At 32.1% G+C, this 24210-nt stretch overlaps 12 protein-coding genes across 17 annotated transcripts; 5 read left to right on the forward strand and 7 right to left on the reverse strand.

Annotated features, from left to right (window-relative positions):
• On the reverse strand, window positions 1-2331 carry Sec61alpha (SEC61 translocon subunit alpha). Its single transcript, XM_047056724.2, has one exon. The coding sequence runs from the start codon at window positions 1501-1503 to the stop codon at window positions 79-81; it is 1425 nt and encodes a 474-aa protein (XP_046912680.1). The 5' UTR covers window positions 1504-2331; the 3' UTR covers window positions 1-78.
• A 502-nt stretch (window positions 2332-2833) lies between these two features.
• LOC124493630 (uncharacterized) lies at window positions 2834-4947 on the forward strand. 3 transcript variants are annotated; one of them, XM_075732352.1, is made up of 5 exons: window positions 2834-3231; window positions 3294-3329; window positions 3414-3574; window positions 3644-3811; window positions 3890-4947. In XM_075732352.1, the coding sequence occupies exons 1-5, from the start codon at window positions 2958-2960 to the stop codon at window positions 3929-3931; spliced, it is 681 nt and encodes a 226-aa protein (XP_075588467.1). In that variant the 5' UTR covers window positions 2834-2957; the 3' UTR covers window positions 3932-4947. The 3 variants fall into 3 exon arrangements, with proteins under 3 accessions (XP_075588467.1, XP_046912685.2, XP_075588466.1); XM_047056729.2 differs by having other exon boundaries at window positions 3294-3574; XM_075732351.1 differs by having other exon boundaries at window positions 2874-3231; window positions 3294-3811.
• waw (Translation factor waclaw) lies at window positions 4008-6394 on the reverse strand. Its single transcript, XM_047056720.2, has 3 exons — window positions 6144-6394; window positions 4998-6070; window positions 4008-4942 (listed from the first exon to the last, which is right to left on the reverse strand). Exons 1-3 carry the CDS (start codon window positions 6297-6299, stop codon window positions 4147-4149), a joined length of 2025 nt encoding a protein of 674 aa, XP_046912676.2. The 5' UTR covers window positions 6300-6394; the 3' UTR covers window positions 4008-4146.
• On the reverse strand, window positions 6302-8372 carry LOC124493623 (uncharacterized). The gene is made up of 6 exons (XM_047056721.2): window positions 8162-8372; window positions 7969-8102; window positions 7803-7909; window positions 7408-7750; window positions 6669-7349; window positions 6302-6604 (listed from the first exon to the last, which is right to left on the reverse strand). The coding sequence occupies exons 1-6, from the start codon at window positions 8370-8372 to the stop codon at window positions 6434-6436; spliced, it is 1647 nt and encodes a 548-aa protein (XP_046912677.2). The 3' UTR covers window positions 6302-6433.
• Window positions 8373-8393: 21 nt separating this feature from the next.
• Window positions 8394-9326, forward strand: Trmt112 (tRNA methyltransferase subunit 11-2). The gene is made up of 2 exons (XM_047056732.2): window positions 8394-8626; window positions 8703-9326. Exons 1-2 carry the CDS (start codon window positions 8549-8551, stop codon window positions 8985-8987), a joined length of 363 nt encoding a protein of 120 aa, XP_046912688.1. The 5' UTR covers window positions 8394-8548; the 3' UTR covers window positions 8988-9326.
• Window positions 9026-10876, reverse strand: LOC124493624 (uncharacterized). Its single transcript, XM_047056723.2, has 4 exons — window positions 10591-10876; window positions 9796-10529; window positions 9312-9729; window positions 9026-9251 (listed from the first exon to the last, which is right to left on the reverse strand). The coding sequence occupies exons 1-4, from the start codon at window positions 10743-10745 to the stop codon at window positions 9026-9028; spliced, it is 1533 nt and encodes a 510-aa protein (XP_046912679.2). The 5' UTR covers window positions 10746-10876.
• Window positions 10877-11036: 160 nt separating this feature from the next.
• On the forward strand, window positions 11037-12083 carry LOC124493628 (beta-1,3-galactosyltransferase 1). Its single transcript, XM_047056727.2, has one exon. It carries the CDS (start codon window positions 11037-11039, stop codon window positions 12021-12023), a length of 987 nt encoding a protein of 328 aa, XP_046912683.2. The 3' UTR covers window positions 12024-12083.
• Window positions 12015-15196, reverse strand: LOC124493633 (uncharacterized). Of its 2 annotated transcripts, none has more exons than XM_075732354.1 (4): window positions 14905-15196; window positions 14734-14834; window positions 14065-14666; window positions 12015-13521 (listed from the first exon to the last, which is right to left on the reverse strand). In XM_075732354.1, the coding sequence occupies exons 1-4, from the start codon at window positions 14979-14981 to the stop codon at window positions 12085-12087; spliced, it is 2217 nt and encodes a 738-aa protein (XP_075588469.1). In that variant the 5' UTR covers window positions 14982-15196; the 3' UTR covers window positions 12015-12084. The 2 variants fall into 2 exon arrangements, with proteins under 2 accessions (XP_075588469.1, XP_075588468.1); XM_075732353.1 differs by having other exon boundaries at window positions 12015-13794.
• A 253-nt stretch (window positions 15197-15449) lies between these two features.
• LOC124493529 (uncharacterized) lies at window positions 15450-16694 on the reverse strand. The gene is made up of 3 exons (XM_075732039.1): window positions 16542-16694; window positions 16421-16483; window positions 15450-16358 (listed from the first exon to the last, which is right to left on the reverse strand). The coding sequence occupies exons 1-3, from the start codon at window positions 16692-16694 to the stop codon at window positions 15546-15548; spliced, it is 1029 nt and encodes a 342-aa protein (XP_075588154.1). The 3' UTR covers window positions 15450-15545.
• On the forward strand, window positions 16680-17954 carry Vps20 (vacuolar protein sorting 20). The gene is made up of 5 exons (XM_047056620.2): window positions 16680-16931; window positions 16993-17102; window positions 17173-17413; window positions 17477-17627; window positions 17703-17954. Exons 1-5 carry the CDS (start codon window positions 16680-16682, stop codon window positions 17768-17770), a joined length of 822 nt encoding a protein of 273 aa, XP_046912576.2. The 3' UTR covers window positions 17771-17954.
• Window positions 17955-18056: 102 nt separating this feature from the next.
• On the reverse strand, window positions 18057-21188 carry LOC124493527 (sodium/potassium-transporting ATPase subunit beta-1). Of its 3 annotated transcripts, none has more exons than XM_047056619.2 (5): window positions 20444-21188; window positions 19937-20032; window positions 19556-19855; window positions 19105-19498; window positions 18057-19026 (listed from the first exon to the last, which is right to left on the reverse strand). In XM_047056619.2, the coding sequence occupies exons 2-5, from the start codon at window positions 19991-19993 to the stop codon at window positions 18680-18682; spliced, it is 1098 nt and encodes a 365-aa protein (XP_046912575.2). In that variant the 5' UTR covers window positions 19994-20032; window positions 20444-21188; the 3' UTR covers window positions 18057-18679. The 3 variants fall into 3 exon arrangements, with proteins under 3 accessions (XP_046912575.2, XP_046912574.2, XP_046912572.2); XM_047056618.2 differs by having other exon boundaries at window positions 20994-21174; XM_047056616.2 differs by having other exon boundaries at window positions 20322-21056.
• Window positions 21189-22009: 821 nt separating this feature from the next.
• Window positions 22010-24204, forward strand: LOC124493723 (glycoprotein 3-alpha-L-fucosyltransferase A). Its single transcript, XM_075732037.1, has 3 exons — window positions 22010-23199; window positions 23272-23396; window positions 23467-24204. The coding sequence occupies exons 1-3, from the start codon at window positions 22321-22323 to the stop codon at window positions 24008-24010; spliced, it is 1548 nt and encodes a 515-aa protein (XP_075588152.1). The 5' UTR covers window positions 22010-22320; the 3' UTR covers window positions 24011-24204.
• Window positions 24205-24210: the final 6 nt, after the last annotated feature.

Here is a 24210-nt window from a genome sequence, read left to right on the forward strand (position 1 = left end):
TTTTTTTAATGGATCATCTTTATTGTTATTTTATTTTTTTTTTCTGTTATGGAATAAATTCTTTTACATTACATTTCTTTATGATAGCAATGTACTCATGCCGCCCAATTCATTTTGTTCTTTGACAAAAATTTCAAAATATTGATAAATGATTGTGACAGCTAATAGGATACCGGTTCCGCTACCGATTGCTCCAAGAAAATCGGCCAATACCGATAAAGCGCCAATACAAAGACCGCCAAAAGCAGCCGCCGTCGGTATGTAACGGTTAAGTTCGTGAATCATTGATTTTTCACGATGACCACGCATTACCATTTGTTGTTCTTTCAATTGTTTTGCCACATCTTTGGCGCTCGAACCGGAAACTTCGATCCAGGTTTTGGAAAAGAATGCACATGATCCTAACATGAATACAATATACAGGACGGCATGTACTGGATCTTCAATAATATGGCCCAATGTTTCTGGTGGTGATAAATAGTAACAAAGGCCACCAACCGGATAGGCACGAGCAGCGCCAGCTGAATCGGACCAAACACCAAGTAAATTGACAAAGAAATTACCACTAAATTTAACGGCCAACATTTGCGAAATGACATATAGGTTAGAAACCAAAGCGGATTGCAAAATGATCGGGATGTTCGACGTATAGAACAATTTAATCGGATATGAACTGTATTGACCACGATAACGAGCTGATTTGATTGGTAGATCAACACGGAAACCTTGGAAATAGATAACAATAGCAAAAACCAAAATGGTGGCCAACAAATTCATCAGATTGGGTAGATTGTTACGATAGAAAGCTTCACGAAGTGCACGAATTTTGTCATGACGTGTGGCCAACAAATGGAACAAAGCGATGATGGCGCCTTCGAATTCAGTACCACGACCAGTGTTTACTGTTGCTGGAGAGAATGCCTTCCAAACGATAGTTTCACAAATGTTCGTAGCGATAAACAATGATATTCCAGATCCAAGACCATAACCTTTTTGTAATAATTCATCCAACAGCAGAACGATCAAACCAGCCACAAATAATTGAATGATGATCAACATACAAATACCAGCACCAATATCACTGGGATCACCATACATTCCTGTCATGACGTAAACAATAGCCTGACCTATCGTGATGACCATACCGAAAAGTTTTTGTGCACCATTGAACAAAGCACGATCTTTAGGCGTATCACCAACTTCAATGATTTTAGCACCGGCCAACAATTGCATGATCAATCCAGATGTAACAATAGGTGATATACCCAATTCCATAAGTGTACCACGATTCGAAGCCAAAATAACACGCATCCAATAGAATGGATCAGCCGAATCCGATGACATTATACCAAATAATGGTATCTGGCAACATACCAAAAAAATGAACAAAGTGATAGCTGTCCATAATACTTTTTCACGGAATTGAATTTTACGTTCTGGTTTGGCAACTTCGGGCAATATGCCGCAGAATGGTTTGATCACTTCCAAAAATTTTATGGCCATCTTGGCAACAACGATAAATCAATCAATAAAAAAAATAACAAAATGTAACCAGTAAAAAAAATTTCTTTGATAGAATCTTAGATCTTCAAGAATGGAGAAAAAATGAGATAAACAAACGATTCCAATTTAATAACGAGTTTCTATACGAGAATCATTCATTCATTTGAAAAAGAATTCAATGATGAATGGGAAAAAAAAAATTTATTTGATGTGCTGGCGGTGGTGTTTTTATCGTCGTGGTCGTTTTCTGATGATATAATTTTTAATGGTCGTGGAGCTGATTGATTGGTTGGTTTGACTTGATTTGAATAATTTTCAATGATTGTATAGAAAAATAAGCTTACGTTCGCTTATTTTTCTTCGATGAGAATTGAATCAAAATCGAATCGAATTTTTTATTTTTATTTTTTGTAATTCAAATAATCAAGCCAATGATTTAATTCAAAGGAACAGAAAAAATAAAAAATCTCCTGGCCGGATTGAATGGTGATGATGATTTTGATTTTCCACGTAGACTCTTCTTCTTCTTCACCACTCGATGATTGTATGTATGTCTGTCTGTCTGTGTGTGTGTGTGTGTATAGCGGTTGTGACGTCAGGCTGATTATGATGATGATGATGTTGATGATGCTGACAATGTTTTTCAACGGTACTGTCAATAAACAATGTATTGAATACCATAAACATATGACGTACAAGTGCCAGATTAAAAAAAAAAAAATTTCCACTAAATTCTATAATTGAATTTTAAAATTTAAATAATATCGATCGATCGAAAACATTGAAAAAATAAGTTCTTAAAAAAAATAAACAATCACTTGTGCATGGTTTTTTTTTCATTTCATTTTTTTTTTGCTAAAATTTTTAACTCTAAAATGGAAGTAAAATGGATCATAACAATAATCAAACGATTGTCAAATTTTTCACAAGAGATTTCACAAAAATATTGGACAGATAATGCCGAAAGACCAGTGGAATCAACAAATAACAATGGTTTGAATGATGATTATGAGCAATGAATTTTTTTTAATTTTTGAATAAATTCTTTTCTTGAAATTTTTTTCTTTTTTTTTTTTTTTTTTGGTCCAGCATATCGTTCGGCCGTAGCCATCGTAATCATTTTTGCCATTTGTTTCACTTTAATTGAAATCGGTCGATTAATTTTATATCATCGATATAATTTACATTCATCAATAGATGAACAAACCGATCTTAGTTGAATGATGAATCAAGATTTCAAAAGTAAAAAAAAATGAAGTTAAGAATCAATCAAATTTAATGGGCACAAGATGGCACCATCATCATTTAAATTATTGATTGTCTTGTTAACCATTTATTGCAAAAAAATTCTTTCGATATTCGGTGCTTGATTCTGTTTATCGTGTGTGTGTGTGTGTGTAGTTATCTTGTTCAACTTTTTACCACCACCTCCACTATTTTATAATATTCTAGTCATGAATAATTGTGCATTGAAAATATCGAGCATCTTACGCTGGAATCATAATCGATCCATTATTATTGATATCAAAAAAATTCAATCAAGAATCATGTCTCAAACTTATCAACATTCAAATTACTGTAATAATCATAGCATCAACAACAGTTTGAATCATGATAATAAAATTATCAATGCAATTGTCGTATGTGGACCATCCGGTTCTGGTAAAACTACATTGCTTAATTTGTTATTTGAACATTTTAAAGATAAACTTAAATTCTCCATATCACGTAAGAATATTTGTCATTCTTTTAATTTAATGTTTATTAATTTTCAAATATAAAAATATTAGACACTACAAGAAAATCAAGACCAAATGAAGTGAATGGTAAATCCTATTATTTTGTAGATGGTCCTACATTCGAACAAATGATTGCCAACAATGAATTTGTTGAATATTCACAATTTTCAGGCAATTATTATGGAACCAGTATTCAAGAATTAATTACCAATGAAAAAAGTGGCCTTCTATCCGTTCTTGATGTTGATCTACGTGGTGTGATTAATTTACAGAAGAAAGATATTCTAAAGGCCAAATATATTTTTGTCAAACCTCCATCATTACAATTTCTGGTAAGTTTTCTGGTTATTTCTCTTTGTTTGTCCTGTAATAACTGTACAAATCTATGTAATTCTCTGAAGGAAATGAATCTACGAAATCGTGGCACCGAAAACGATGACAGTATTAGTGTTCGATTAAAACATGCGGCTGAAGATTTAAAACAAGCAGAAACCATACATTTTGATCTCATATTGGAAAATTTTGTTCTGAAAAATTCATTCGAAAAACTTCGACAATTCGTTCAATCGGTTAGTCATGCATCATTGTTGTTGTTGTTGTTGTTATGAAGATAGATTTTCATAATGAAATTTTTTTCTTTGTTCCAGGAACTGACACGATTCAACGAAAGTCATCGTCATCGTGAATAACTGTTGATTGTATTATATAATTGAATCAAAAGATGCATAATATTTCACACATGTGAAATGATATTTACAATATTAATTCGAACAAAAAAAAATTGTTTTTTATTTTGATTAAAAGAAAAATCATTGTTAAATTATTCAAAATGATTTAATCATTGAATGGCTGAAATTAAATTCCACAAATCAATAACGATTTTTATTTTTATTTTCATTGATTATCATCTCTTAAGAACATTGATAAACGTTTCTGGATCAATCTCAACATTGCCCACCATACGCATTCGTCGTTTACCTTCTTTCTGTCTTTGCAATAATTTTATTCTTCGAGTTTGATCACCACCATATAGTTTGGCTGTCACATCTTTACGATATGCTTGTACATTGGTCCTTGCCAACACCTTTGAATTGACAAGAGCTTGAATTTTAATTTTAAATTGTTGACGATTTAAATGTTCTTGTAATTTTTCACAGATTGATCGGCCATAAGAACGGGCACGTTTTGCATGTACAAGCATTGATAATTCATCCACTGGTTTGTCATTCAAACGGAAATCCAATTTAACCAGATCGGCTTCTTCATATTTATCATCTTCATAATCAAACGATGCATAACCAGAGCTAATCGATTTGAGATGATCATTAAAATCGATGATCACTTCATTCAATGGGAATCGATATTCCAACAATAATCGATTATTATCGATATATTGAGAATTAATCTGTTCACCTCGTCGTTCCATACATAATCCTGTTATTGGATTAAGATAATTATCCGGTGTTATGATTGTACCTTTGATCCATGGTTCATAATATTTGGTGATAATTTGTGGATTAGGCATTTGTGAAGCATTTGTTATGACTAATTCATCTGTTTTATATTGTTTAATATTTTTTTCGCCATGAATTTTAATTTTATATGGAACACTTGGAGCGGTTACCACTACTGGTGCATCAAATTCATCGTCTAATCGTTGACAAAAAACTTCCATATGTAATAAGCCTAGAAATCCAAGTCTGAAAGAATGAGAAAATTTATTAAAAATATGAAAATTTAATTTATCATAGTTACTTGAATCCATTGCCTAGAACTGGATGTGATTCTTTGCTCATCTGTACGCTGCTATCATTCAGTAATAATTTTTGTAGACTTTTATTCAGATCCAAGAAATTTGATTTTTCACATGGATAAATGCTAGCATAAACCATTGGATTTGATTTCAATGATTTCGTCTTTGATTCGTTATGATCATTGAGCAGTTTCATACCATTATCATCATTATGTACTAATAGGTCACCAATCGATATATCATCATTGTCATGTATGTTGGCAATCAAAACACCAACCTGGCCAGGATAAAGAGTACCAGGATCACCTGCAGCCGGTATCTGATTTGGATGTAAAATATTCAATTCTTTGACTGTATGCACTTTGTTCGAATTTGTGGTGAATACAATTTGATCACCAACTTTGATTCGCCCATCAATGATTCGAATTAGCAGAATGATTCCTTTAAATTTTTCATACCATAAATCAAAGACGACAGCTTTCAATTGTTCACTATTGGTGCTTTTTGGTGGCGGCAGTCGTTCAATGATGGCATCCAATACCTGTTTGACTCCATCACCTGTTTTTGCCGATACTTTAAGAATTTCATCTTGATTGAATTCAAACAATTTCTTCAATTGAGCTGATACAGATTCAACGTTAGCATTTTTAAGATCTATTTTGTTCAATACAGGAACAATGTTTAGATCGGCAAGCAAAGCATGATTAAAATGTGCTATTGTTTGAGCTTGTACACCGGAATTTGCATCAACCAATAGTATAGCACCTTCACAAGCAGAAATTGAACGCCAAACTTCGAATGAAAAATCCACATGACCAGGTGTATCAATCAAATTCAACAAATATTCTTGACCATTATGATTCCAAAACAGTGAACATGTTTGTGCTTTGACTGTGATGCCACGTTCACGTTCAACTTCGAGATTATCTAAAAATTGATTTTCGATCGAACCTTTTGCAACCGTACCGGTTGATTCAAGCAATCGATCCGATAATGTACTTTTGCCATGATCAATATGTGCTATGATACAAAAATTTCGGATACGATCTGTACTGAATTTTGAAACATCGATTTGCTATAAAAAAAAAATTGTTACCGTTTATTTAAATTTCATTATAAAGTAAATTTAATTTAATTGAAAATATTACATCTTTTTTGTTTTGTTGAGCTTTTTGTACTAGTTTTTCATTTGATGAACAAAATCTTAAAAGACAAAACGAAGGATCAGTAAATGATTGAGATATTGGCAGTGATAATTGTTTTAATCGACTACGAATTCGGAATAATCGGCTGTATGATAACATGATTTTTTTTTTCAAATAAAATTTTAATATATTCAAAAATTATATCGAATCACATGCAGCTGTGATACAAGACGATGGTGTCATCTATCGCAAACAATGAAAAAAAAAATAAAAAAATCCCAAGGCCCGCCAAATTAAATGCTCATCAAAAGTTCATTGAAAGGCGAATGACTCTTGTTGATTTGCATTGTTTCACGAAAAATTTCAATAGCTTGATTATAATCATCGATTAAATGGCCATCATCATATTTGGTTATCATTAATTGTTTGCTTAAATCAAGGATACGATTTATAAGATTGAAATTCTGTATGAAACAAACAAACAAACTTTAGGTAAATTTAAAAACTTTGAATTTTAAAAAAACTTACAAAAGTATTTTTGATGAACAAGTCATTGATTATGGCCAAAAGTGTGGACATATGAAACCGTTGTATATTATCAATATCAGCAATCTGTTTAACATTGGTGAAAAATTGATCCATTCGATATTCAATACAAAACTTGACGTATGTATAGAAAATACCAGTAAATCGAATCAGTGAATAAAGTAAAAACCATTGAGTAGATTTATGCTGGCCACCTTTATCGACATTATTCATGTGATTTTTTCGTTTAAACATTAGAACCTGTCGTTTCCAATATTCTATCAATTGCCAACGAGTAAATTTGATTTTTTGTAAGAATATAAATATCGATTGATATTTACTCCAAACTTTATCTGTGATGATTATTTTGACTAAACTAGGTAAACGAAATGTAATCTTGAAACCAATATCATTTGAACTATGCGCCGATAATGATTGTCGGTGATTATTATTCTCAATGATTCGTTCTTTGATCGAAATAAGATGCATATAAGTTTCAGCTTCATAATCATCAAATGTTCGATATATTGCTAGATTGAATGCTTTACGAATACCATCATCTTCAATGGATTTTAATTCCAGAAAATTTGTCCATAAAAGTTCATTACCATGAAGATAGAAAGCTTTCAAATGGTGAATAAAATTCATTGAATCCTCTTTCAATGATGTTTCTTTCATTATATACTAAAATTGAACGCGGTTAGTTTTCATGAAAAAAGTTTTTAAACAAAAAAAAACATACCGAAAATACCATATTGGCTAAATCAGCCAAAAAATAACGAAACAAAATCGTTATATCATATAATTCCATTCGTTTTTCATAGTTTTGCCAGAATAAATCAGCATCAAAAAATTTAACCTTTGAATTCATTTGCATTATTTTCCGCACTAATTGACCAGTATCATAGATTTTGATTGCATTGATTGGATCAATTTGTTGTGGTACTTTACTCAGATCAAGCGATGTATTTGAATCAAGGCTACTTTTTTGGATAAAAAATGATTCATTTAACGAAGAGTTGAGTACTCCACGAGTAATCCAGGTGAAAATTTTCTGATAAAATAGATCATATTCTAATTCGATACTATGATAATTTACATGATTAGTTTAACTTTGGAAAAATCAATACTGCTTACGTTATCATATATTTATCCTTGAGAACTTGAAATAATTCAAACAATGTTTGGCAATGCGGTCTTTTTGTCGTAATTATTCGTATAATATCATCAAATAGGGGGTTGTACTGGAAATCAGAATCTATTAATTCATTTCATTCAATCAATAATTTGAAAAAATACTCACTTTAAGTAGCCCATTATAATTGCAAAATTTTTTGCTTTCAATCAATGTCTCAATTATGCCCAAATCTTTACGAAAAGTTTGTTTAATAACCGACGACACGAAGCGGTAAATGGTGAATGTGAACTCATCGATGGCTGAAAAATAATCTGATAAGTTTTTTTTTCTAATTCAAAAATGAAATTTAAAATTTTACCAGTGGAAAAATCGACTAGAATTCGGTTCAATTTCTGATGCAACACAATCAACGTGGCCAATTCTTGCCGATCGAACGGTGACAATTGATTGCCAAAATTTCTATCACTTAAATATTCATGACTTTCTCGGATGAAAGGTGAATCAAATTCCAAAAGAATTCGATATAAATCGATTTCATTTCGGCCAAAATGAATCAATTTTTCCATCATGATCGTTAATTGAAAAACTGATGAAAAGTGCCGCCAAACTAATTTATCGATAGTATCGCGATTGTCATTATAATAACGAAAATTCGGTTGCATTGAATTTTGTATGGACACATGCCGTTTTGTTATTGTGATTATTGTGGAATAACAACTGGCAAATTCTATTAGAAAAATCAAAAATGAAACTTTTAACTCATAATTTTCTTACATCTAAATGTCTAAAAGGCGTTGTCACTGGTTATCCATTAAAATTAGTGGTAAGTTTTGTTTTAAGAATTTTAATCTCAATCAAATCAAAAATTTTTTTTTTCGTTCCATTCACGTTGTAATTAGGTAAACGAAATGAACCAAACAGAAGTGGATTTTAATCCCGATTTTATCAAACGAATGTTGCCGAAAATGGAATACGACGCACTTCGAGAAACGGCAACAACAGTCGGTGTGGAATTACCGGTTCAAAAAGATGAAACAGGCAACGAAGATTTTCTTCGACAATTACATCATGCATTGCTCGAAATTGAAATCATTAATGGTGATCTAATCTGTCCGGAAACGGGTCGAAAATTTCCCATCAAAGATGGAATACCTAATATGTTATGTAATGAGGATGAAGTTTAATCCATACAATGATTGTCATGGTTTTCATTTTTGAAAAACTAAAAAAAATAAATCGATTCATCACCATTTCTCATCTTTTCCTGTATTCTTTCTTTCCATCTGATTACTTGTCGACCTATTGCACCTTGTCGATTCATTTGTTGTGCACCTATCTTCATTGCTCGTTGATCCTCTCGTAATCGATGATCTTGTGGTCCTTGTCTCATTTGACAATCTGCACCAGTTCGAACGCTAGTTCGCCCCAATCGTTCATTTAGTTTTGTTCTGTGTATCATAAAAAAAAAATTTTGATTAATAAATTTTGTTTTAAAAAATAAAACTTACATTCTGTTGTTTGAATCTGGTCCTTTTTGATTTTCTTTATCAGGCCCATGTGCAAGTTTATATATTGTCTTCACTATAATGCCATCCTCTTTGGTCCATGTAGATTTATCCACCATTTTCCGGTCTTGTTTTTTTAATTCTTGACCATCATCATCATGATCGAAAATTTCAACAATGACTAAACGTCCAAATAGATCTTGAGTTATAGAATTTGTTTGAATTTGTCGAGATACCAGAATGAATAGTTTCGGTTCAATTTTATCCGGTAATGTACGTATTAAATATTTTTCAGCATCTTGTGGTGTCATTGTATCCAAAAATGAGCTGGCCAATTTTATATCAAATTTTGTAGCTTCAAGAGCCCAATTAACAAGGAAAATATCCACCGATGGATACATTTCAATTAGATTTTTTCTGACTATAAATGAAATTGATTACATACAATATAAGAATTTGAATCGAGTTTTACATTTTTTCTACTTACTATCCTCTTGTTCCCATAAATTAGGATGGTATTTATCCTGGAATATCAAACTTTTTGGCCTTGGTGCTTGTAACCGTTCATTTGCTTCTTTAAGCAAAGCAGTCTCCGACAGCTTAGACATTCTAATCTCGATAACTTCAGAATGTTCATGTCCGATCGATTTCAAATGTTTGATCACACGGCCAGCATCGAATTCATTTTTAAACAATAAATCAAGCAATACAATTTCATCAATGTCAGGAAAGGCAAATTTTAGATATTTTAATTTTAATTGTGGCCTTTTTGAATGCTTATATCTGGTCGTATTGAATAAACCGAATAAATTGAGCAATGCTTCGATTGTAGAATGTTCACGATTTTCATGTTGAATAAGTAATTTTCGAATGTATTCCGGCTCTATATGTGGAAATGATTGTTTGATCTTATAGAACAAAGCTTCATCCACCACAATACCGGTTGCCGGTTGTCGAATATGATTTTGTGCTAATAATGCACTGATTACAAGATTTTCACGATTTCTATAGATTCTAGTCAGATGTGCAATGTATGATCGATCGACATTTGGAAATTGTATACAAATTCGATCAATGTTTGCTTGCTCTTCACTGGTTGCTCTTATCCGTCGAAATGATCTCTTGTCAGGTGATGGTTGTAATTCACCATATTCTTCTTCTTCGTTCCATTCCTCTGATGATGATGAGGAGCTTTCATCATCTGATTCACGTATAAAATAACTATGAAAATGGATAAATCAATCACTTTGTTTTTGAAAAAAAAATTATTTACAAATCTTACTATCGTTTGGTTTTCGGATCAAATTTACAAAACCATCCAACCGGCAGGATATGATCATGAGTGGCTGTACGAAATGTGGATAATCCATTGCTTGATGATCGACCACGAATTAATTGTTCGATCCGATAACGATTACTATCAAGTATATGTGTCATTTTGTTATTCTTTTCTCAAAGAGAAAAAATTCTTCTATTCAAAAACATTGAATCCAACGCCCAGAATTGAGACTGTTCCAATGGGAAAGAATCCGGGGAATCCCGATAGTGTTTACAATGTACGATAAATAGATGGCAGCACAAACAAGAACGCCCGCGTTCTTTGAACTTGAACAGAGAATGTGGATCTATTATGTACAATAATATCGATCCATAAATGGAAATTTGAGCCATTCGAAACTCCGTATCGTTGAAAGCGTTGGCCATCATCATTTCGTCAAAAAAAAAACAATGTTACAATGTTTAAAGTTGAAAAAAATCTTCTTATTCTCCATTATAATTCTAGCAATTCTTTCGATTGTTTTCTGGATCATTCCTATGTCGAAAAATCAAGAATGTCACTTAAATTATCATCAACAACAACAACAACAAAAAATTTACAATCATATTGTTCAAAATCCAATTCGATTAAAATCCTGTAATAATCATACCAGCTTAATAATCATTGTTCATTCTGCATTAGATCATTTTAATCATCGACAAACGATAAGAAAATTCTTGCGTACAAATAAAAATTGGTCAATAGTGTTCATATTGGGACAGCCATTAGCAGGTGATAAAACCTTGGAAAGAAAAATAAAATATGAATCCAATGTTAATGGAGATATTCTTCGTATGGCATTCATTGATACTTATCGTAATCTTACGTTAAAACATTTATCCGGTCTATTTTGGGTGATTCAAAATTGCCATCATCATGATCGAATAATTTGGCTATTGAAAATGGATGATGATATTTTTATTGATAAAATTTTATTACAAAAATATCTAAAACATTTATCACAATCAGATGAACGAAAAAATCAAATATATTGTTATCGAATGGATAACACTGGTCCATTACGTGATCGAATGTCAAAATGGTATGTATCGAATGTTGAATATTCATCCAATCATTATCCATCATATTGTTCTGGATGGACATACATTACAACAATCGATACAATCGAAAAATTATTATGCCCATTAAATGATGATGATAATAATGATGATAATCGTCAATTATTTTGGATCGATGACATTTTTATCACTGGAATTCTTCGACAACATACTGGCATCAATTTGGTTGCTATTAATCATCTGTTCAATTTGAACACACAAACATTATATCGTTGGATCGAAAATCGTGGACAAACTAAATGGTTTTATATGTTTAGCCAGACTAACAATGATTGGCATCTGATGCATGATGCTTATCGTCAAAGAAAATTTTTTTAATAATAATTATTTAATCATTGCTATAAATAACAAAAAATTATTCCTTCTTTTTTTATTCAATTCAATGACATTTATGTTTTTTGAGCAATGTTTTTGCATCGAATCGGTTCATGTATGTAGATGGAACAATAACAACATTGTCATCGAACAAGAAGCAATCATCTTTTGGTGTTTGTTTGACAAACATTAACAAACCAGAAGCTGTTTCCATTTGTGGACATGTTTCCAAACATTTTTCGTTCAAGACGAATTCATAATTTTTGTTCAATTGTTGATCATCGTTTGATTTGAGCTCTTTTGTAACGTTAAATTTGAAACTATTTTCTAGTTCATCAAATTTGGTTTCGAAAACATGGCTGTAGTCGCAGATGCCTTCAAATTCATCATCGATATTATCGAAACATGTTGGACATGAGGTCGGTTTGTTTGAGCAAACATCGCTGACGTTGTATGATGATGCGTAATAATCCTCGAACAAGTTCGAACCACGGAATAATGGGAATTTTCGAATCAATGATCGTTTGTATGATGATGGCGCTGAATATCCGATTGCGACTGGAGCCATAGGTCCATATGTTGGCAAAATGGGAGCCGTAAGGTTGTACGATTCTATTTTTTTAGAATAGACAAGTTTTGGTGCAGGAGCAGCAGGAACAAAACTAGTAATGGTAGGTGTGTAAGCAGGAAGTTTGGTATAAGATGGTGGTGGTGGCGGAGGTGGGGAATAAGTGGGTTGTGGGGCATAAGATGGTGGTGGTGGTGGTTGGACATAAGTTGCTGGTGGTGGTGGCGGTGGCGGTTGGACATAAGTTGCTGGTGGTGGTGGTGGTGGTTGGGCATAAGTTGCTGCTGGTGGTGGTGGTGGTGGCGGTTGGACATAAGTTGCTGGTGGTGGTGGTGGTGGTTGGGCATAAGTTGCTGCTGGTGGTGGTGGTGGTTGGGCATAAGTTGCTGCTGGTGGTGGTGGTGGTTGGACATAAGTTGCTGGTGGTGGTGGTGGTGGTGGTTGGACATAAGTTGCTGCTGGTGGTGGTGGTGGTGGTTGGGCATAAGTTGCTGCTGGTGGTGGTGGTGGTGGTTGGGCATAAGTTGCTGCTGGTGGTGGTGGTGGTGGTTGGGAATAAGTTGCTGCTGGTGGTGGTGGTGGTGGGGGTTGGGAATAAGTTGCTGCTGGTGGTGGTGGTGGTGGGGGTTGGGAATAAGTTGCTGCTGGTGGAGAATATGGTCGCATTACATAAGTTGGCCGACTTGGTGGTGAATATGATGGCGGTGTTGGTGGTGATGCTGAGGCATAGACTGGGTTTGAGGAAGGTGGGGAATAAGTTGCAGTTGGTCCAGGTGGGATATAAACTACTGCTGGTACATTATAATTTCTGCTATCAATTGATGCTTCATTGGAATGATCGATTGATCTTCGATATGAAGAAACTTGGGGGTAGGCTGGTGGTGGGGATGCTGGAGCCGGATACGCTGGTCGAGGCGGTGGCGCGTAAACTCTCTGTGGCGAATGATTAGCATTTTTAGTGATTTCATAATTAATTTTGAGTAATTTGGGTGGATTGTATTTGGGTCCTTTAGAGTTAACACGATTATAGCCTTGATCAGGATAGACATCGGGCACTTGACTATACAGCTTATATTTGGCATCAAAATAACCGGTAGTCAATAATCCTGGAGGTTTTGTATAGATATTGTTATGTGCATATGAAATATCTTTCTGGCTATGTGGATAATCTGCCAAAGCTGCAACCGGAGATGGCAAATAATTTGGCTGCGAAAATCATATATGATAGAAATCAAACATCGATAATAGAATGAATAAATTTCCTTGTTTAACACACTCGCGTCGGGGTGATACTCACTCTGTTGATTAAATTTTTTTTATCATCATCACTATATTCACTACAAATGCAGAATTTGTTTATTTAATTCCAATAATAATGATGCAGCTGATGATTGCCCCGGCGTAAGTGTGCTAACCCATAAACAACCCGAACGAAGAAAAAAAAATCTACTAAATTGAAATACTTTGAATACTTACCGCATTACGTGTAATTGTAGCCTGATTACCGTTGGCAATTAATTGTTGTAGTAATGCAATTGCAGCATCACGAGTTAAATTTGTTGTTCCCGATGGTTGAACTGCTGGCGGTTGTATCGTGGCATCAAATTTTTGCGGTTGTGTTTGATCTTGAGAATTCAACTGTTGATCTGGGGATAATTGTTGAACGGGCAATGATTGTGATGTTTCTGGCTGTGTTGTTTGTTGACCACTGACCAATTGTTGAACTTGTTCACCAACATTTTGAACAGTTGATTGAATATTGGCAGCTATTGAACTTAATGGATTGGTTGAAACATCGGAATTCGAAGCTCGTACAGCTGAACATTTACTTAGATCATCACAAGGACCCAATGATAACATTGCAACATGATCCAATGTAAGTAAATTTTTGGTTTCATCAAAATTTTTCTTATCCATTATTAAACAATATTTTTCATTAAAATTTATGGAATCTGGACATTCAAATCGTGCTGCAATTTGAGGAGTTTGAATTGTTTTCATATTATCTGAACCATGTTTAACATCAAATGATTTCAATGTTAAACATCCATCTTGATTGACAAATTCAACTTCGGATACTATAAATATGAAAAAAAATGAACAAAAATTAGAAAACTAATCCTCTTCGTTTAAAGTTAACTATACCAATGTTAGCGAAGCAGATCATATTTTTAAATTCATCTTGTGATTTAACATTATAACATTGTTGTGGTTCAGGTGGACATGATGAAATTGATCGAAAAATACTGAAATCGAATTAAATAAATTAAATAAATACAAATTGATCAATGTAAAAACAAAAAATAAAAAACTTACTCGCCAAAACCATAAACGGTAGTGGTGGTGGTGGTGGCCAAAACGAATGCAAACAACGAGATAAACAACAATCGCATGGCCGAATATTTGAATTAATTAAAGAATGGCCAAAAAAAAGTAAAAATTATATTTAAAAAAAAAAAATACAAACAAGGTATTCGAATTTTATTCTTTATATTTATCCCGAATATCCAAACGATAATAATAATCAATAATGCTGAATTGACAATTACACAACCTCTTTTTTTTGGTAATTTTCGTTAACGTTGACTTTTATATACGATTGGATTATGAATTTGAAATTGTGATAAATTGTTGCTTAGTATCGGCATTTTTTTCTCGTTCATATATATATGCTTATTAAGCATTTCAAATGTAAAGAGAGAGGGAGAGAAAAAAATGTTGATCCAATTTTTTTTGTCTTCATTTCAATATTTTTTAGATATAACATTGTAATAATGCTGACCTAATCATCATCAATGCAAACATTGGCAGCACCGATAATCAAGATTCAAACAAAAAAAAATCTACAAATTTTTTCACAATTAAACCAAAAAAAAAAAATTCTTTTTATTTTGTACAAATGGAATGGAAAAAAAATGATATTTTACATGTTTCAAATAGGATGAAAAACATAAGTTTCAATTATCAAGATTGGTTCGATTACGAATATTTTGTCGATGTAATGGTCTTTGTTTTCTTTGTTTGAAACCAATGTTTATGGTTTTATCATTTGTTGTTGATTGTTTCAATTTTTTTGTATCCAAACTTTCTACAGTTCGTTCTTCAAATTCAAATGCAGGGCGTTTCCCAATGCGTGATTCACGTTCTTCTTCTTGTTTGGTTTGTTCAATATCGGCTACGATTTGAGCTACATTTTGTCCAGGCAACTGTAGATCGACCATTTTGGATGTATCATATTTATCTACCGTTCTCCATCCACCGTATGGATCAATCCGATATACTCCTGGTCTGACATCATCATTATTATCATCTTTTGTAGATGGACCAGCCTGTTGTGTAGCCATTTTAAACTGTTCCTGCTCCAAAATGGTTAGAAATCCAGATTTCGGTGGATCTTTTCGTGTTTCCATTGTTTCTTTGTTCCAATAATAAGATTCACCATCGGAAGTTTTAGCTTCAAGCCATTTACTTTTCTTTTCAAATGATTTGGCTATAGTTTCGAGTGCACGTCGTTTTCCATTCGCCAGCGTTTCCGATTCAACATTATCGAAATCCTCACCAAACCTGTTGGTCGTGATAACTTTACTTTCTGTGGATGGACGAATAATTTGGGATGCTATCGATTTGGTTGTAGCGAATTCCGATGTTAATGATGAATCACGGGATACATCGTTCGCCTTGAACGATTTCAATGCAGCAGCTTCAATTTTGAGCATCTCATTTTGATATTTTTGCCGTTCACGTTCTTGAATGGAACTGTTTTTCTGGATCTATTGGATTAGAATGGATTAATAAATTATCGGTGATTCAATATTAAAAAAAAATGACTTACATCATGAACTCTACGACGAACATTTGCCTGGTGACGAAATCCTCTTTCATGAAAATCTCGACTCTATACAGATTGTAACAATTAAACAATAAAAATTGACATTAGAAAAAAAAATACTCACAGCTTTATTATCGGTGATCCAACATTTACAAAAATCACAATATTTTTTCGGTAATGATTTCCAATAATCGGCCATGATTAATATGATGATAATGAATTTATCAGCTGTTTGACCAGAATATATAATTATTTTGTTGTTATGATTTTTTACCATTTCAATCTAAACAACAAAAAGAACGGCTATTTAAACCTGATTAGAGTGATTGAAATTTCATTGAATTTTGCAATTTTGTGGGCGGTCAATGAAATTTTTCAATTTTTTTTTTTGATAAATTTTTTCTTCTATAAAACAAAAATAAATTTTCTAATAATTATGGGAAATTTATTCGGTCGAAGTAAATCACGAGCGGCCAAAGAATCAAAAGTTTCATCCACTGATCGTGCCATTCTGGTAAGTTTGACAATTTACCAAACATTGAAATTAATATGATATGATATGATATTTCGAATAGCAAATTAAACAACAACGTGATAAAGTGAAAAAATATCAAAAACGATTAACAGCTCAGATTAATAATGAAGTGGAACTTATTCGAAAATTGGTTCAACAAGGCCAGAAACAGTAAGTCTAAATTTTACATCGCACAGTGATTCCATGGTAACAAAAAAAAATTGATAAAAATCCAATCCAGAAAAGCATTGTTGTTGTTGAAGAAGAAAAAATATACGGAAAAAGTGCTGGAAAAAACGGACAATGAATTGATGACCATTGAAAATTTGATCATGGACATTGAATATAAAAATGTCGAACAAAATGTTCTGAAAGGTATTGAAGTCGGTAATGAAGCATTGAAAAAATTGAACGCCGTATTCAGTATCGAAAAGATTGAAGCATTGCTCGAAGAGACAGAAGAAGGAATTGAAAAACAACAGGTAAATCATTTTGAATGATCATAAATGATCAAATAATTTATATTTTAAATATTTCATTTAAAGGAAATAAACGAACTTATAACCGGTATTAAAGTTGAAAATGAATTACCCGATGATGATGAAGAATTGAATGAAGAATTGGAAAATATTCTTGGCCAACGAGAAAATCCAATTGAATTGCCTGAAGTTCCTGGTGAAGATTTACCTGAAATTGGTAAGTGTTACAGACTGATATACAAAAATCAGTCAACAAAACTTTTCAATTCATTTTCATTTCATTTAAACACAGAAAAACCAGAAAAAATCAAAGCAGCTGCTAATGAAAAACGGGAACGTTTATTGGTTGAAGCTCAATAGCAATGGAAAATGAATGTTTAAATTCTTTTTTTTTAAAGCCAACCATTTGTTTTATATGATGATACTGAATTATAAAGTTTCAGAGATTTTTTTTTCATATACTATGATTATAATCGAATTCGCTATACAACACCAATACAATAATCGAAAAATTCCATTAAATGAGAGATAAATTTTACATAAATCTTTTTTCGATTTTTACCCAAGAATATTTTGATTTCAATTCTGCATACTACTGAAATGACATCTGGTAGAAGTTGAAATAAATTTTAATGTGAAAGAGAGAGAGGGGAAAAAATAGAATTTATTATGATTTGAAATGATATTATCATTGTTTGTTATGTTTAATTTATATATTTTGTGCGGGTCAGGAAAAAAAATAAAGTTAAAAAAATAAAAGTCTAAACAGAATCAATGATGGCCACAAATGATGGGGAGACAGAAAAAAAAACAGAGAAAGGGTATGTGTGTATGGGAAAATTGTCAAAATAATAATCAAAGTTAGAAGAGAATCGACAAATGGAATGATCAATTATATTATGATGATAATGATGAATAAATGAAAGATTGAGTGTGTGTGTGTGTGTGTGTGTGTGTGTGGGTATTCACAAAGTGATAAATCTTCATTTCCGTTAATTTCAATAATAAAACGCACACGAATGATTGCCATTCAAACACGAGCAAAAGTGAACTTTAAACCATGATTCGTATGTGATGTCTAAAGACTAGTTGATTGAGTTGATATATAGATGTTGATGATGACGATGATATAGTTTGAGTATATTTAGATAGAATATATCAAAAAAAAAAAAAAAGAAAATAAAAGTAGTGAGTAGTAAATGTGTATACACAACATGATGTGATAAGGAATGCATATAGAAGAAGAGGATCGGATTCAGATCGATTGATCTATTCAATATAAATGTTGAATGGTAAATAAGGTACTGGTTCCTGAGTATAGTAATCATAATCAACAGCTGTTGTGATCATATTCGTAACCGTGGCTGTTGTTTGATTCAACAATGTCGATGGTGGTGGCGTTGGTGGCTGTAATGATGATGATGGTTGAAGATTTGATGCCAATAAACGACAAGTAAGACCAATTCCGACGTTTTGTGTGGGTGAAGGCAGCCGTAAGGCTACAAATGGTGCCATATAGTTAATCTGTTTTTTGTACGGGAAAAATACAGATGAAAATCCTTGATATGGAGTAAATTCCATGGGTCCAATATTTTCAGCATCGAATTGTGTGTTGGCTAAAAGTGAAAAGAAAAAAAAATGAATTTAAATTAAAAGAAAATTGAACAATTTTGAATGTACACATGCTGACATACTAGTACATTCCAATTCGACAACACCGGTAGTGTCTGATGTATCATTTGAGCCAGCATTTGGCATCCAATCGGTAATATTATTGAATACGATAAATATGCATGGGCTACCCGACATGTAGCCATAATCAGGTTTCAAACATTCACTGGCAATGGTATTCAAATCAAATAAACAGACCGTATCGTCTGGTATCGATGATCGATCATTAACAGCACAAAGTGATGCATTTATAGGTCGTCGATATGGTGCAAGAAATTCATCAATCTCTTTAACCATTTCCATCCATGATCGGATGCCAGATTCTTTTTTTAGGTCACCATGACGATAGTAGACAAGGTTCGTAGGACCACGAGGTCGGGGAACAATTCGCAAAAAACGGTGAGTTTTATCGTCGTTCTATAGCAAAGAATAAATCAAGGATAAAAGTTCAAACCCTTAAAACATTAAACTTACATTAGCATTAAGAATCAACAATGTAATGATGACCGCAATAGCCAACAATAATAGAACACAACCAACAATACCAATGATGACACGAATTTTTTGATCTTGAAGTATTTCTTCAACATTTCCAAGATTTATAACGGTTCGTTTTGTATTCTGATTGGCTGCTTCGTTATCTTTTTCCAATGATGATAATTTTTCCTCTAGACCAGTCTGTTCTTTGCCGACATTATTTTCACCACCATTATTATCATCATTATGTTTCGTCAATGGTGTTGTTTCATCAGTTTTTGTTGATGATGAATTCATCTTTGAAAATTACAAACCGAATGATGATAATAATTTATTTTAATTAAATTTATTTTGTTTTGCAATCAAAAAAACACTTACATCTTTGAGCGGATATGATTCATTTTTCTTGCCATTTTCTGTTTGTGATGATGCCATCTTGTCTACTTTTATTGGTTGCTGCTGCTGTTGATGTTTCTGTTGACAAAGAAGATGAATGAAAATTTTAATATTTTTAACATACAAAACTATATTCAATGTCGAATTCAATCAAATCTATTTGTTCATTCAACAACAAATGGAAAAAAAACTGGATCACACACACACACAAAGCCAGAAAGAAAAAAATTGGTCGATCATTAAGATCAATTTCCGTGCCACGACAATACACAATATAAGAACATTTTTTTTTAAAGAAAATCATATCCGGCCTATATATCTGAATTGGCAATGAGATATAATGATGATGATGATGATGATCACTTACAATAGATATACACCATATATAAAAAACAAAATGATAAATTTGTAGGCAAAGAAAAAAAAATGCATCCAATCTAATGCACCTCTCCTCAGGGTATAATTTGTTTTCAAGTCAAAAAAAAATACCTATTTCAATGTATAAATTGATACAGTAAGTTGTAGATATGAAATTGGAAATAGAAATGATTATCAATATTATTCACTATAGAATCATACGATTCATTTATTCACACATGATGATGATGGTGATGATATGAAGAAAGAAGTCAAACAAAAAAAAATTGTGAACAATTGGGCCAGAAAAAAAAATTCGATCGATATAGAGAAAGAGATTATCTCGATATCGTAATCTAAGTACACTTGTATAAAATGTGCATAATAATAACAATAATAATCATTATCAGAATCAGAATCAAAACAAGGTCACAATGTTGATTCTATCAAATGAACACACGCATATATACACACACACATGCACGTAACACACAACACAATGACAATTTAATGACGAAATTTTTTTCATGGATCGATCCACTAAGAATCAGTAACATACAAAAACAAAACAAAAATAGAAGCCAATCATGATGATGATCACAAAATCACACACACACACACACACACAAAAAAAGAAATAAAGATAAAGATAAAAATAAAACCACAATTGGTGGACCGTTACCTTTTCACTTTATTCCGGTTTATTTTAGGACAAGAAATATATCCTCCTCACAAATGAATGAATTCAAATACGATCGATTTTTATTGTTATTTTTTATTATTTATTATTTTAGGGGTGAACACAACTGAACTCTGACCGAAATGTATGGAGAAAAAAAAACAAACGAATAACAAAAAAAAAAAACGAAACGAAAAAAAAAATTCGATGAAAACTCTAACAAAAAAGGGCGGTGGCATATCAGTGGTAGTAGCAATGGTTATAATGGACAACAATAGTAAATAATGATCCATGATGATCATCTTGATATACTACCACCACTACAACATTGATATTGATGATATGAAAAAGGGGAGGCTGTTCAATCTGTGGCTTCTGAAATAATGAGAGAAAAAAGATTGTTAATCGGTGGTGACTCACTCACAAACACAAATTCGAATTTTATATGCGCGGCTTGTCATTTGTGTGTTTTTTTTTTTTTTTTTTTAGAAAAAAGGTATCCGATCCAAATGATATCCGATGATTTCGTACTTTTTTTTATCGTTTTCTCACTCAAAATATACATTGTGTGACATAATCAACGTGTCATTTTTTTTTTTGCTGAAAAATTCATCCATCAGTCGGATCTAACATTCATTGGGAGAAAATGACAATAGATCCATTGAACAATTGAAAATATGAGTGTGATTAAAGGATTCGGATTTAATATTACACACACACACATCTGTTCGGCTAAAAATAAAACATCCTGACCGTTTATTTTTCTGTTTCAAATGATGGATTTTCATACATTCCGAGAACTCTTGAATTTTTTTTTTTTGTTTTCGCATTGAAAACCCACTTTATAAACAATGATGATGGAACATGTGTTTTGAATACCATGCCATGCATATTGATTTATCGAATTCTATCATATGTGTACCAGCCAATGCCACACCAGGAACACAAACACGCAAACTGATTTTCATATTATATAGAATATCATATGGATTCTTACATTATTGGATCGTTTTTTTTCTAATGGATGGATGAGTGTTGACCTCATATTGTTGGGTAGAAGTGGCAATTTGGGTATATTTACCAATGAAATGAAAATTTTGATTTTTTTTTTCTTATCAAAATCAAAATCTGTGATAATCACTAAGAATTATTATATTGTAATGAATTAGCTTAGATAATTTGTGTGTGTGTGTGTGGGTGTGGGTGTATGGAGTTACCATGGACAATTATCATCATCATTGCATTTCGGATTTTTTTTTCACAATAATCCGTTTGTTTGTTTTTTTTTGTTTCATTTGAATAACTAGAATCGAATCGAATCGATTTCATTATGTTACGTTATCGTTGTTTATTTTTGATTTGTGTACTATTAACCATTATATTTGTTATTACCATTAATACATCATTTCGTTGGCATCGAATCCATACAACAATGATATTACCATCTAATAATGGTAAAAGAAAGTTGTCGATTAAAAATGATGATCCAGATTATGATCAATTTTTAATGTATCAGATGGTTAAAACAACAACAACAACAATAGCACCAACCAACCAGTTCAATATGAATCAATTATCTGATGACAAAAAAAATTTGAGTAAAAATCAATTATTTCATCATTATTCATTACCATTAGCTATCATCAATGATCAATTACCTTGGTTCATGCCTAACGGTACTATAAGACCATCATCATCTAGTGATAATTATAATAATTTAATATTATGGCCTGAACAAATGACCACTGATGATGATACCGGAATGAATGATCGTATTGTCAATCAATTAATGTTTATGCCAAACGGTTATGATAAGAACCATTACTATCCAAAAGGTAGAAAACCATTGAAAAAAATTTTACTTGCATTTGGTAAACAAAGTTGGCCTGGCCTATCAATGGGACGACAACGTTTTATTGATGATCATTGTCCAGTAGATGCTTGTTTCATTATGGCTAATAAAGCATTGATTGATCAAGCTGATGCTGTTATATTTAAAGATCGTTTTATATGGCCATCAAAAGGACGGCCATCAATGAAACAAATATGGATTCTATTTTTACTTGAATCACCATTACATACACAGGTTTTTTCTAGTCTTCCAGCCAATGTGATCAATTGGACAGCTACATATCGTCATGATTCAGATATTGTTGCACCGTATGCAAAATTTTTTGCCTACAATAATAATAATTTCAAACATCAAACGGTAAGCCAGATAATTGATGATAAATTTTTTTGTTCTGATCAATAGAAAAATTTTTTTGTCTTTGTTCAATAGAAAAATTATGCCAAAGGTAAAACGAAAAAAGTCGCTTGGTTTGTATCGAATTGTGGTGCAAAAAATAAACGTCTAGAATATGCACGTGAATTATCACGTTATATCGATGTTGATATTTATGGAAGGTATGTATGATGGATAGACTGGGAAAAAAAAAATTCATTTGTAAAATTTTTTGTTTTCTTTTTTACATAGCTGCGGTCAACATAAATGTCCACGTATGCAAGCTAATGAATGTTTTGATATGTTGAATAAACAATATAAATTTTATCTTGCATTTGAAAATTCCAATTGTCGTGATTATATAACGGAAAAATTTTTTCTCAATGGTTTGGGTGAAAATCGACCAGATTTCAATATTATACCAATTGTAATGGGTGCCCATCCAAATGATTATCGCCGTTCATCACCACCAAATTCTTATATTCATGTAGATGATTTTGAATCACCATTACAATTGGCTAAATATCTACAACGATTAGATGAAAATGATGATGAATATAATCGTTATTTTGAATGGAAACAACAAGGAATATTTATTAATACTTATTTTTGGTGTCGTTTATGTACATTATTACATGCAAATGATAATGAACAACATAGAAAACCTATTGATAGTTATGAAAATATTCATCATTGGTGGACATCAACAAAAACATTTATCAATGATAATAATAATAATGATAAATTACAGCCAATTTGTATGAAAAATACCATTGAACATTGGCCAATTCAGTAATAACAACAAATAATACATCATATCATCATATGAACCATATTTTCTATTTTTTTCTATATATAAAAAAAACTTTGAATTTGTCCAGATTAGTCCAAAAATTAATCAAACAAACAAAAATACAAAAATTAATCAAACAAACAAAAACCAATGGCTGTGATTTTATCTAATAATAATAATAATAATTGAATTTATAATCAATA

Source organism: Dermatophagoides farinae, chromosome 6 (assembly GCF_024713945.1).
Source record: "Dermatophagoides farinae isolate YC_2012a chromosome 6, ASM2471394v1, whole genome shotgun sequence".
NCBI lineage: Eukaryota > Metazoa > Arthropoda > Arachnida > Sarcoptiformes > Pyroglyphidae > Dermatophagoides > Dermatophagoides farinae.

Excerpts from the sequence above, each read along its gene's own strand:
- Vps20 (XM_047056620.2), top strand. The coding sequence starts at position 16,680 with ATGATTTTTTACCATTTCAATCTAAACAACAAAAAGAACGGCTATTTA. Across the intron at positions 17,103-17,172 it reads GTTCAACAAGGCCAGAAACA|AAAAGCATTGTTGTTGTTGA; the intron begins GTAAGTCTAAAT and ends AATCCAATCCAG. Across the intron at positions 17,414-17,476 it reads AAGGAATTGAAAAACAACAG|GAAATAAACGAACTTATAAC; the intron begins GTAAATCATTTT and ends TTTCATTTAAAG.
- LOC124493623 (XM_047056721.2), bottom strand. The coding sequence starts at position 8,372 with ATGATGGAAAAATTGATTCATTTTGGCCGAAATGAAATCGATTTATAT. Across the intron at positions 8,103-8,161 it reads TCTAGTCGATTTTTCCACTG|CCATCGATGAGTTCACATTC; the intron begins GTAAAATTTTAA and ends ATTATTTTTCAG. Across the intron at positions 7,350-7,407 it reads TAGCCAATATGGTATTTTCG|TATATAATGAAAGAAACATC; the intron begins GTATGTTTTTTT and ends GTTCAATTTTAG.
- waw (XM_047056720.2), bottom strand. The coding sequence starts at position 6,299 with ATGTTATCATACAGCCGATTATTCCGAATTCGTAGTCGATTAAAACAA. Across the intron at positions 6,071-6,143 it reads CTCAACAAAACAAAAAAGAT|CAAATCGATGTTTCAAAATT; the intron begins GTAATATTTTCA and ends TTTTTTTTATAG. Across the intron at positions 4,943-4,997 it reads GTTCTAGGCAATGGATTCAA|ACTTGGATTTCTAGGCTTAT; the intron begins GTAACTATGATA and ends TCATTCTTTCAG.
- LOC124493624 (XM_047056723.2), bottom strand. The coding sequence starts at position 10,745 with ATGACACATATACTTGATAGTAATCGTTATCGGATCGAACAATTAATT. Across the intron at positions 10,530-10,590 it reads GATCCGAAAACCAAACGATA|TTATTTTATACGTGAATCAG; the intron begins GTAAGATTTGTA and ends CCATTTTCATAG. Across the intron at positions 9,730-9,795 it reads TTTATGGGAACAAGAGGATA|TCAGAAAAAATCTAATTGAA; the intron begins GTAAGTAGAAAA and ends TTTCATTTATAG.
- LOC124493527 (XM_047056619.2), bottom strand. The coding sequence starts at position 19,993 with ATGGCATCATCACAAACAGAAAATGGCAAGAAAAATGAATCATATCCG. Across the intron at positions 19,856-19,936 it reads AATCATATCCGCTCAAAGAT|ATGAATTCATCATCAACAAA; the intron begins GTAAGTGTTTTT and ends TAATTTTCAAAG. Across the intron at positions 19,499-19,555 it reads TGTTGATTCTTAATGCTAAT|AACGACGATAAAACTCACCG; the intron begins GTAAGTTTAATG and ends TCTTTGCTATAG.
- LOC124493628 (XM_047056727.2), top strand. The coding sequence starts at position 11,037 with ATGTTACAATGTTTAAAGTTGAAAAAAATCTTCTTATTCTCCATTATA.
- Sec61alpha (XM_047056724.2), bottom strand. The coding sequence starts at position 1,503 with ATGGCCATAAAATTTTTGGAAGTGATCAAACCATTCTGCGGCATATTG.
- Trmt112 (XM_047056732.2), top strand. The coding sequence starts at position 8,549 with ATGAAACTTTTAACTCATAATTTTCTTACATCTAAATGTCTAAAAGGC. Across the intron at positions 8,627-8,702 it reads GTTATCCATTAAAATTAGTG|GTAAACGAAATGAACCAAAC; the intron begins GTAAGTTTTGTT and ends CGTTGTAATTAG.
- LOC124493529 (XM_075732039.1), bottom strand. The coding sequence starts at position 16,694 with ATGGTAAAAAATCATAACAACAAAATAATTATATATTCTGGTCAAACA. Across the intron at positions 16,484-16,541 it reads GGATCACCGATAATAAAGCT|AGTCGAGATTTTCATGAAAG; the intron begins GTGAGTATTTTT and ends CAATCTGTATAG. Across the intron at positions 16,359-16,420 it reads TTCGTCGTAGAGTTCATGAT|ATCCAGAAAAACAGTTCCAT; the intron begins GTAAGTCATTTT and ends CTAATCCAATAG.
- LOC124493630 (XM_075732351.1), top strand. The coding sequence starts at position 2,958 with ATGAATAATTGTGCATTGAAAATATCGAGCATCTTACGCTGGAATCAT. Across the intron at positions 3,232-3,293 it reads ACTTAAATTCTCCATATCAC|ACACTACAAGAAAATCAAGA; the intron begins GTAAGAATATTT and ends TAAAAATATTAG. Across the intron at positions 3,812-3,889 it reads TTCGACAATTCGTTCAATCG|GAACTGACACGATTCAACGA; the intron begins GTTAGTCATGCA and ends TCTTTGTTCCAG.
- LOC124493723 (XM_075732037.1), top strand. The coding sequence starts at position 22,321 with ATGTTACGTTATCGTTGTTTATTTTTGATTTGTGTACTATTAACCATT. Across the intron at positions 23,200-23,271 it reads ATAATTTCAAACATCAAACG|AAAAATTATGCCAAAGGTAA; the intron begins GTAAGCCAGATA and ends TTTGTTCAATAG. Across the intron at positions 23,397-23,466 it reads GATGTTGATATTTATGGAAG|CTGCGGTCAACATAAATGTC; the intron begins GTATGTATGATG and ends TTTTTTACATAG.
- LOC124493633 (XM_075732353.1), bottom strand. The coding sequence starts at position 14,981 with ATGCGATTGTTGTTTATCTCGTTGTTTGCATTCGTTTTGGCCACCACC. Across the intron at positions 14,835-14,904 it reads ACCGTTTATGGTTTTGGCGA|TATTTTTCGATCAATTTCAT; the intron begins GTAAGTTTTTTA and ends ATTCGATTTCAG. Across the intron at positions 13,795-14,064 it reads CTACAATTACACGTAATGCG|CCAAATTATTTGCCATCTCC; the intron begins GTAAGTATTCAA and ends TGATTTTCGCAG.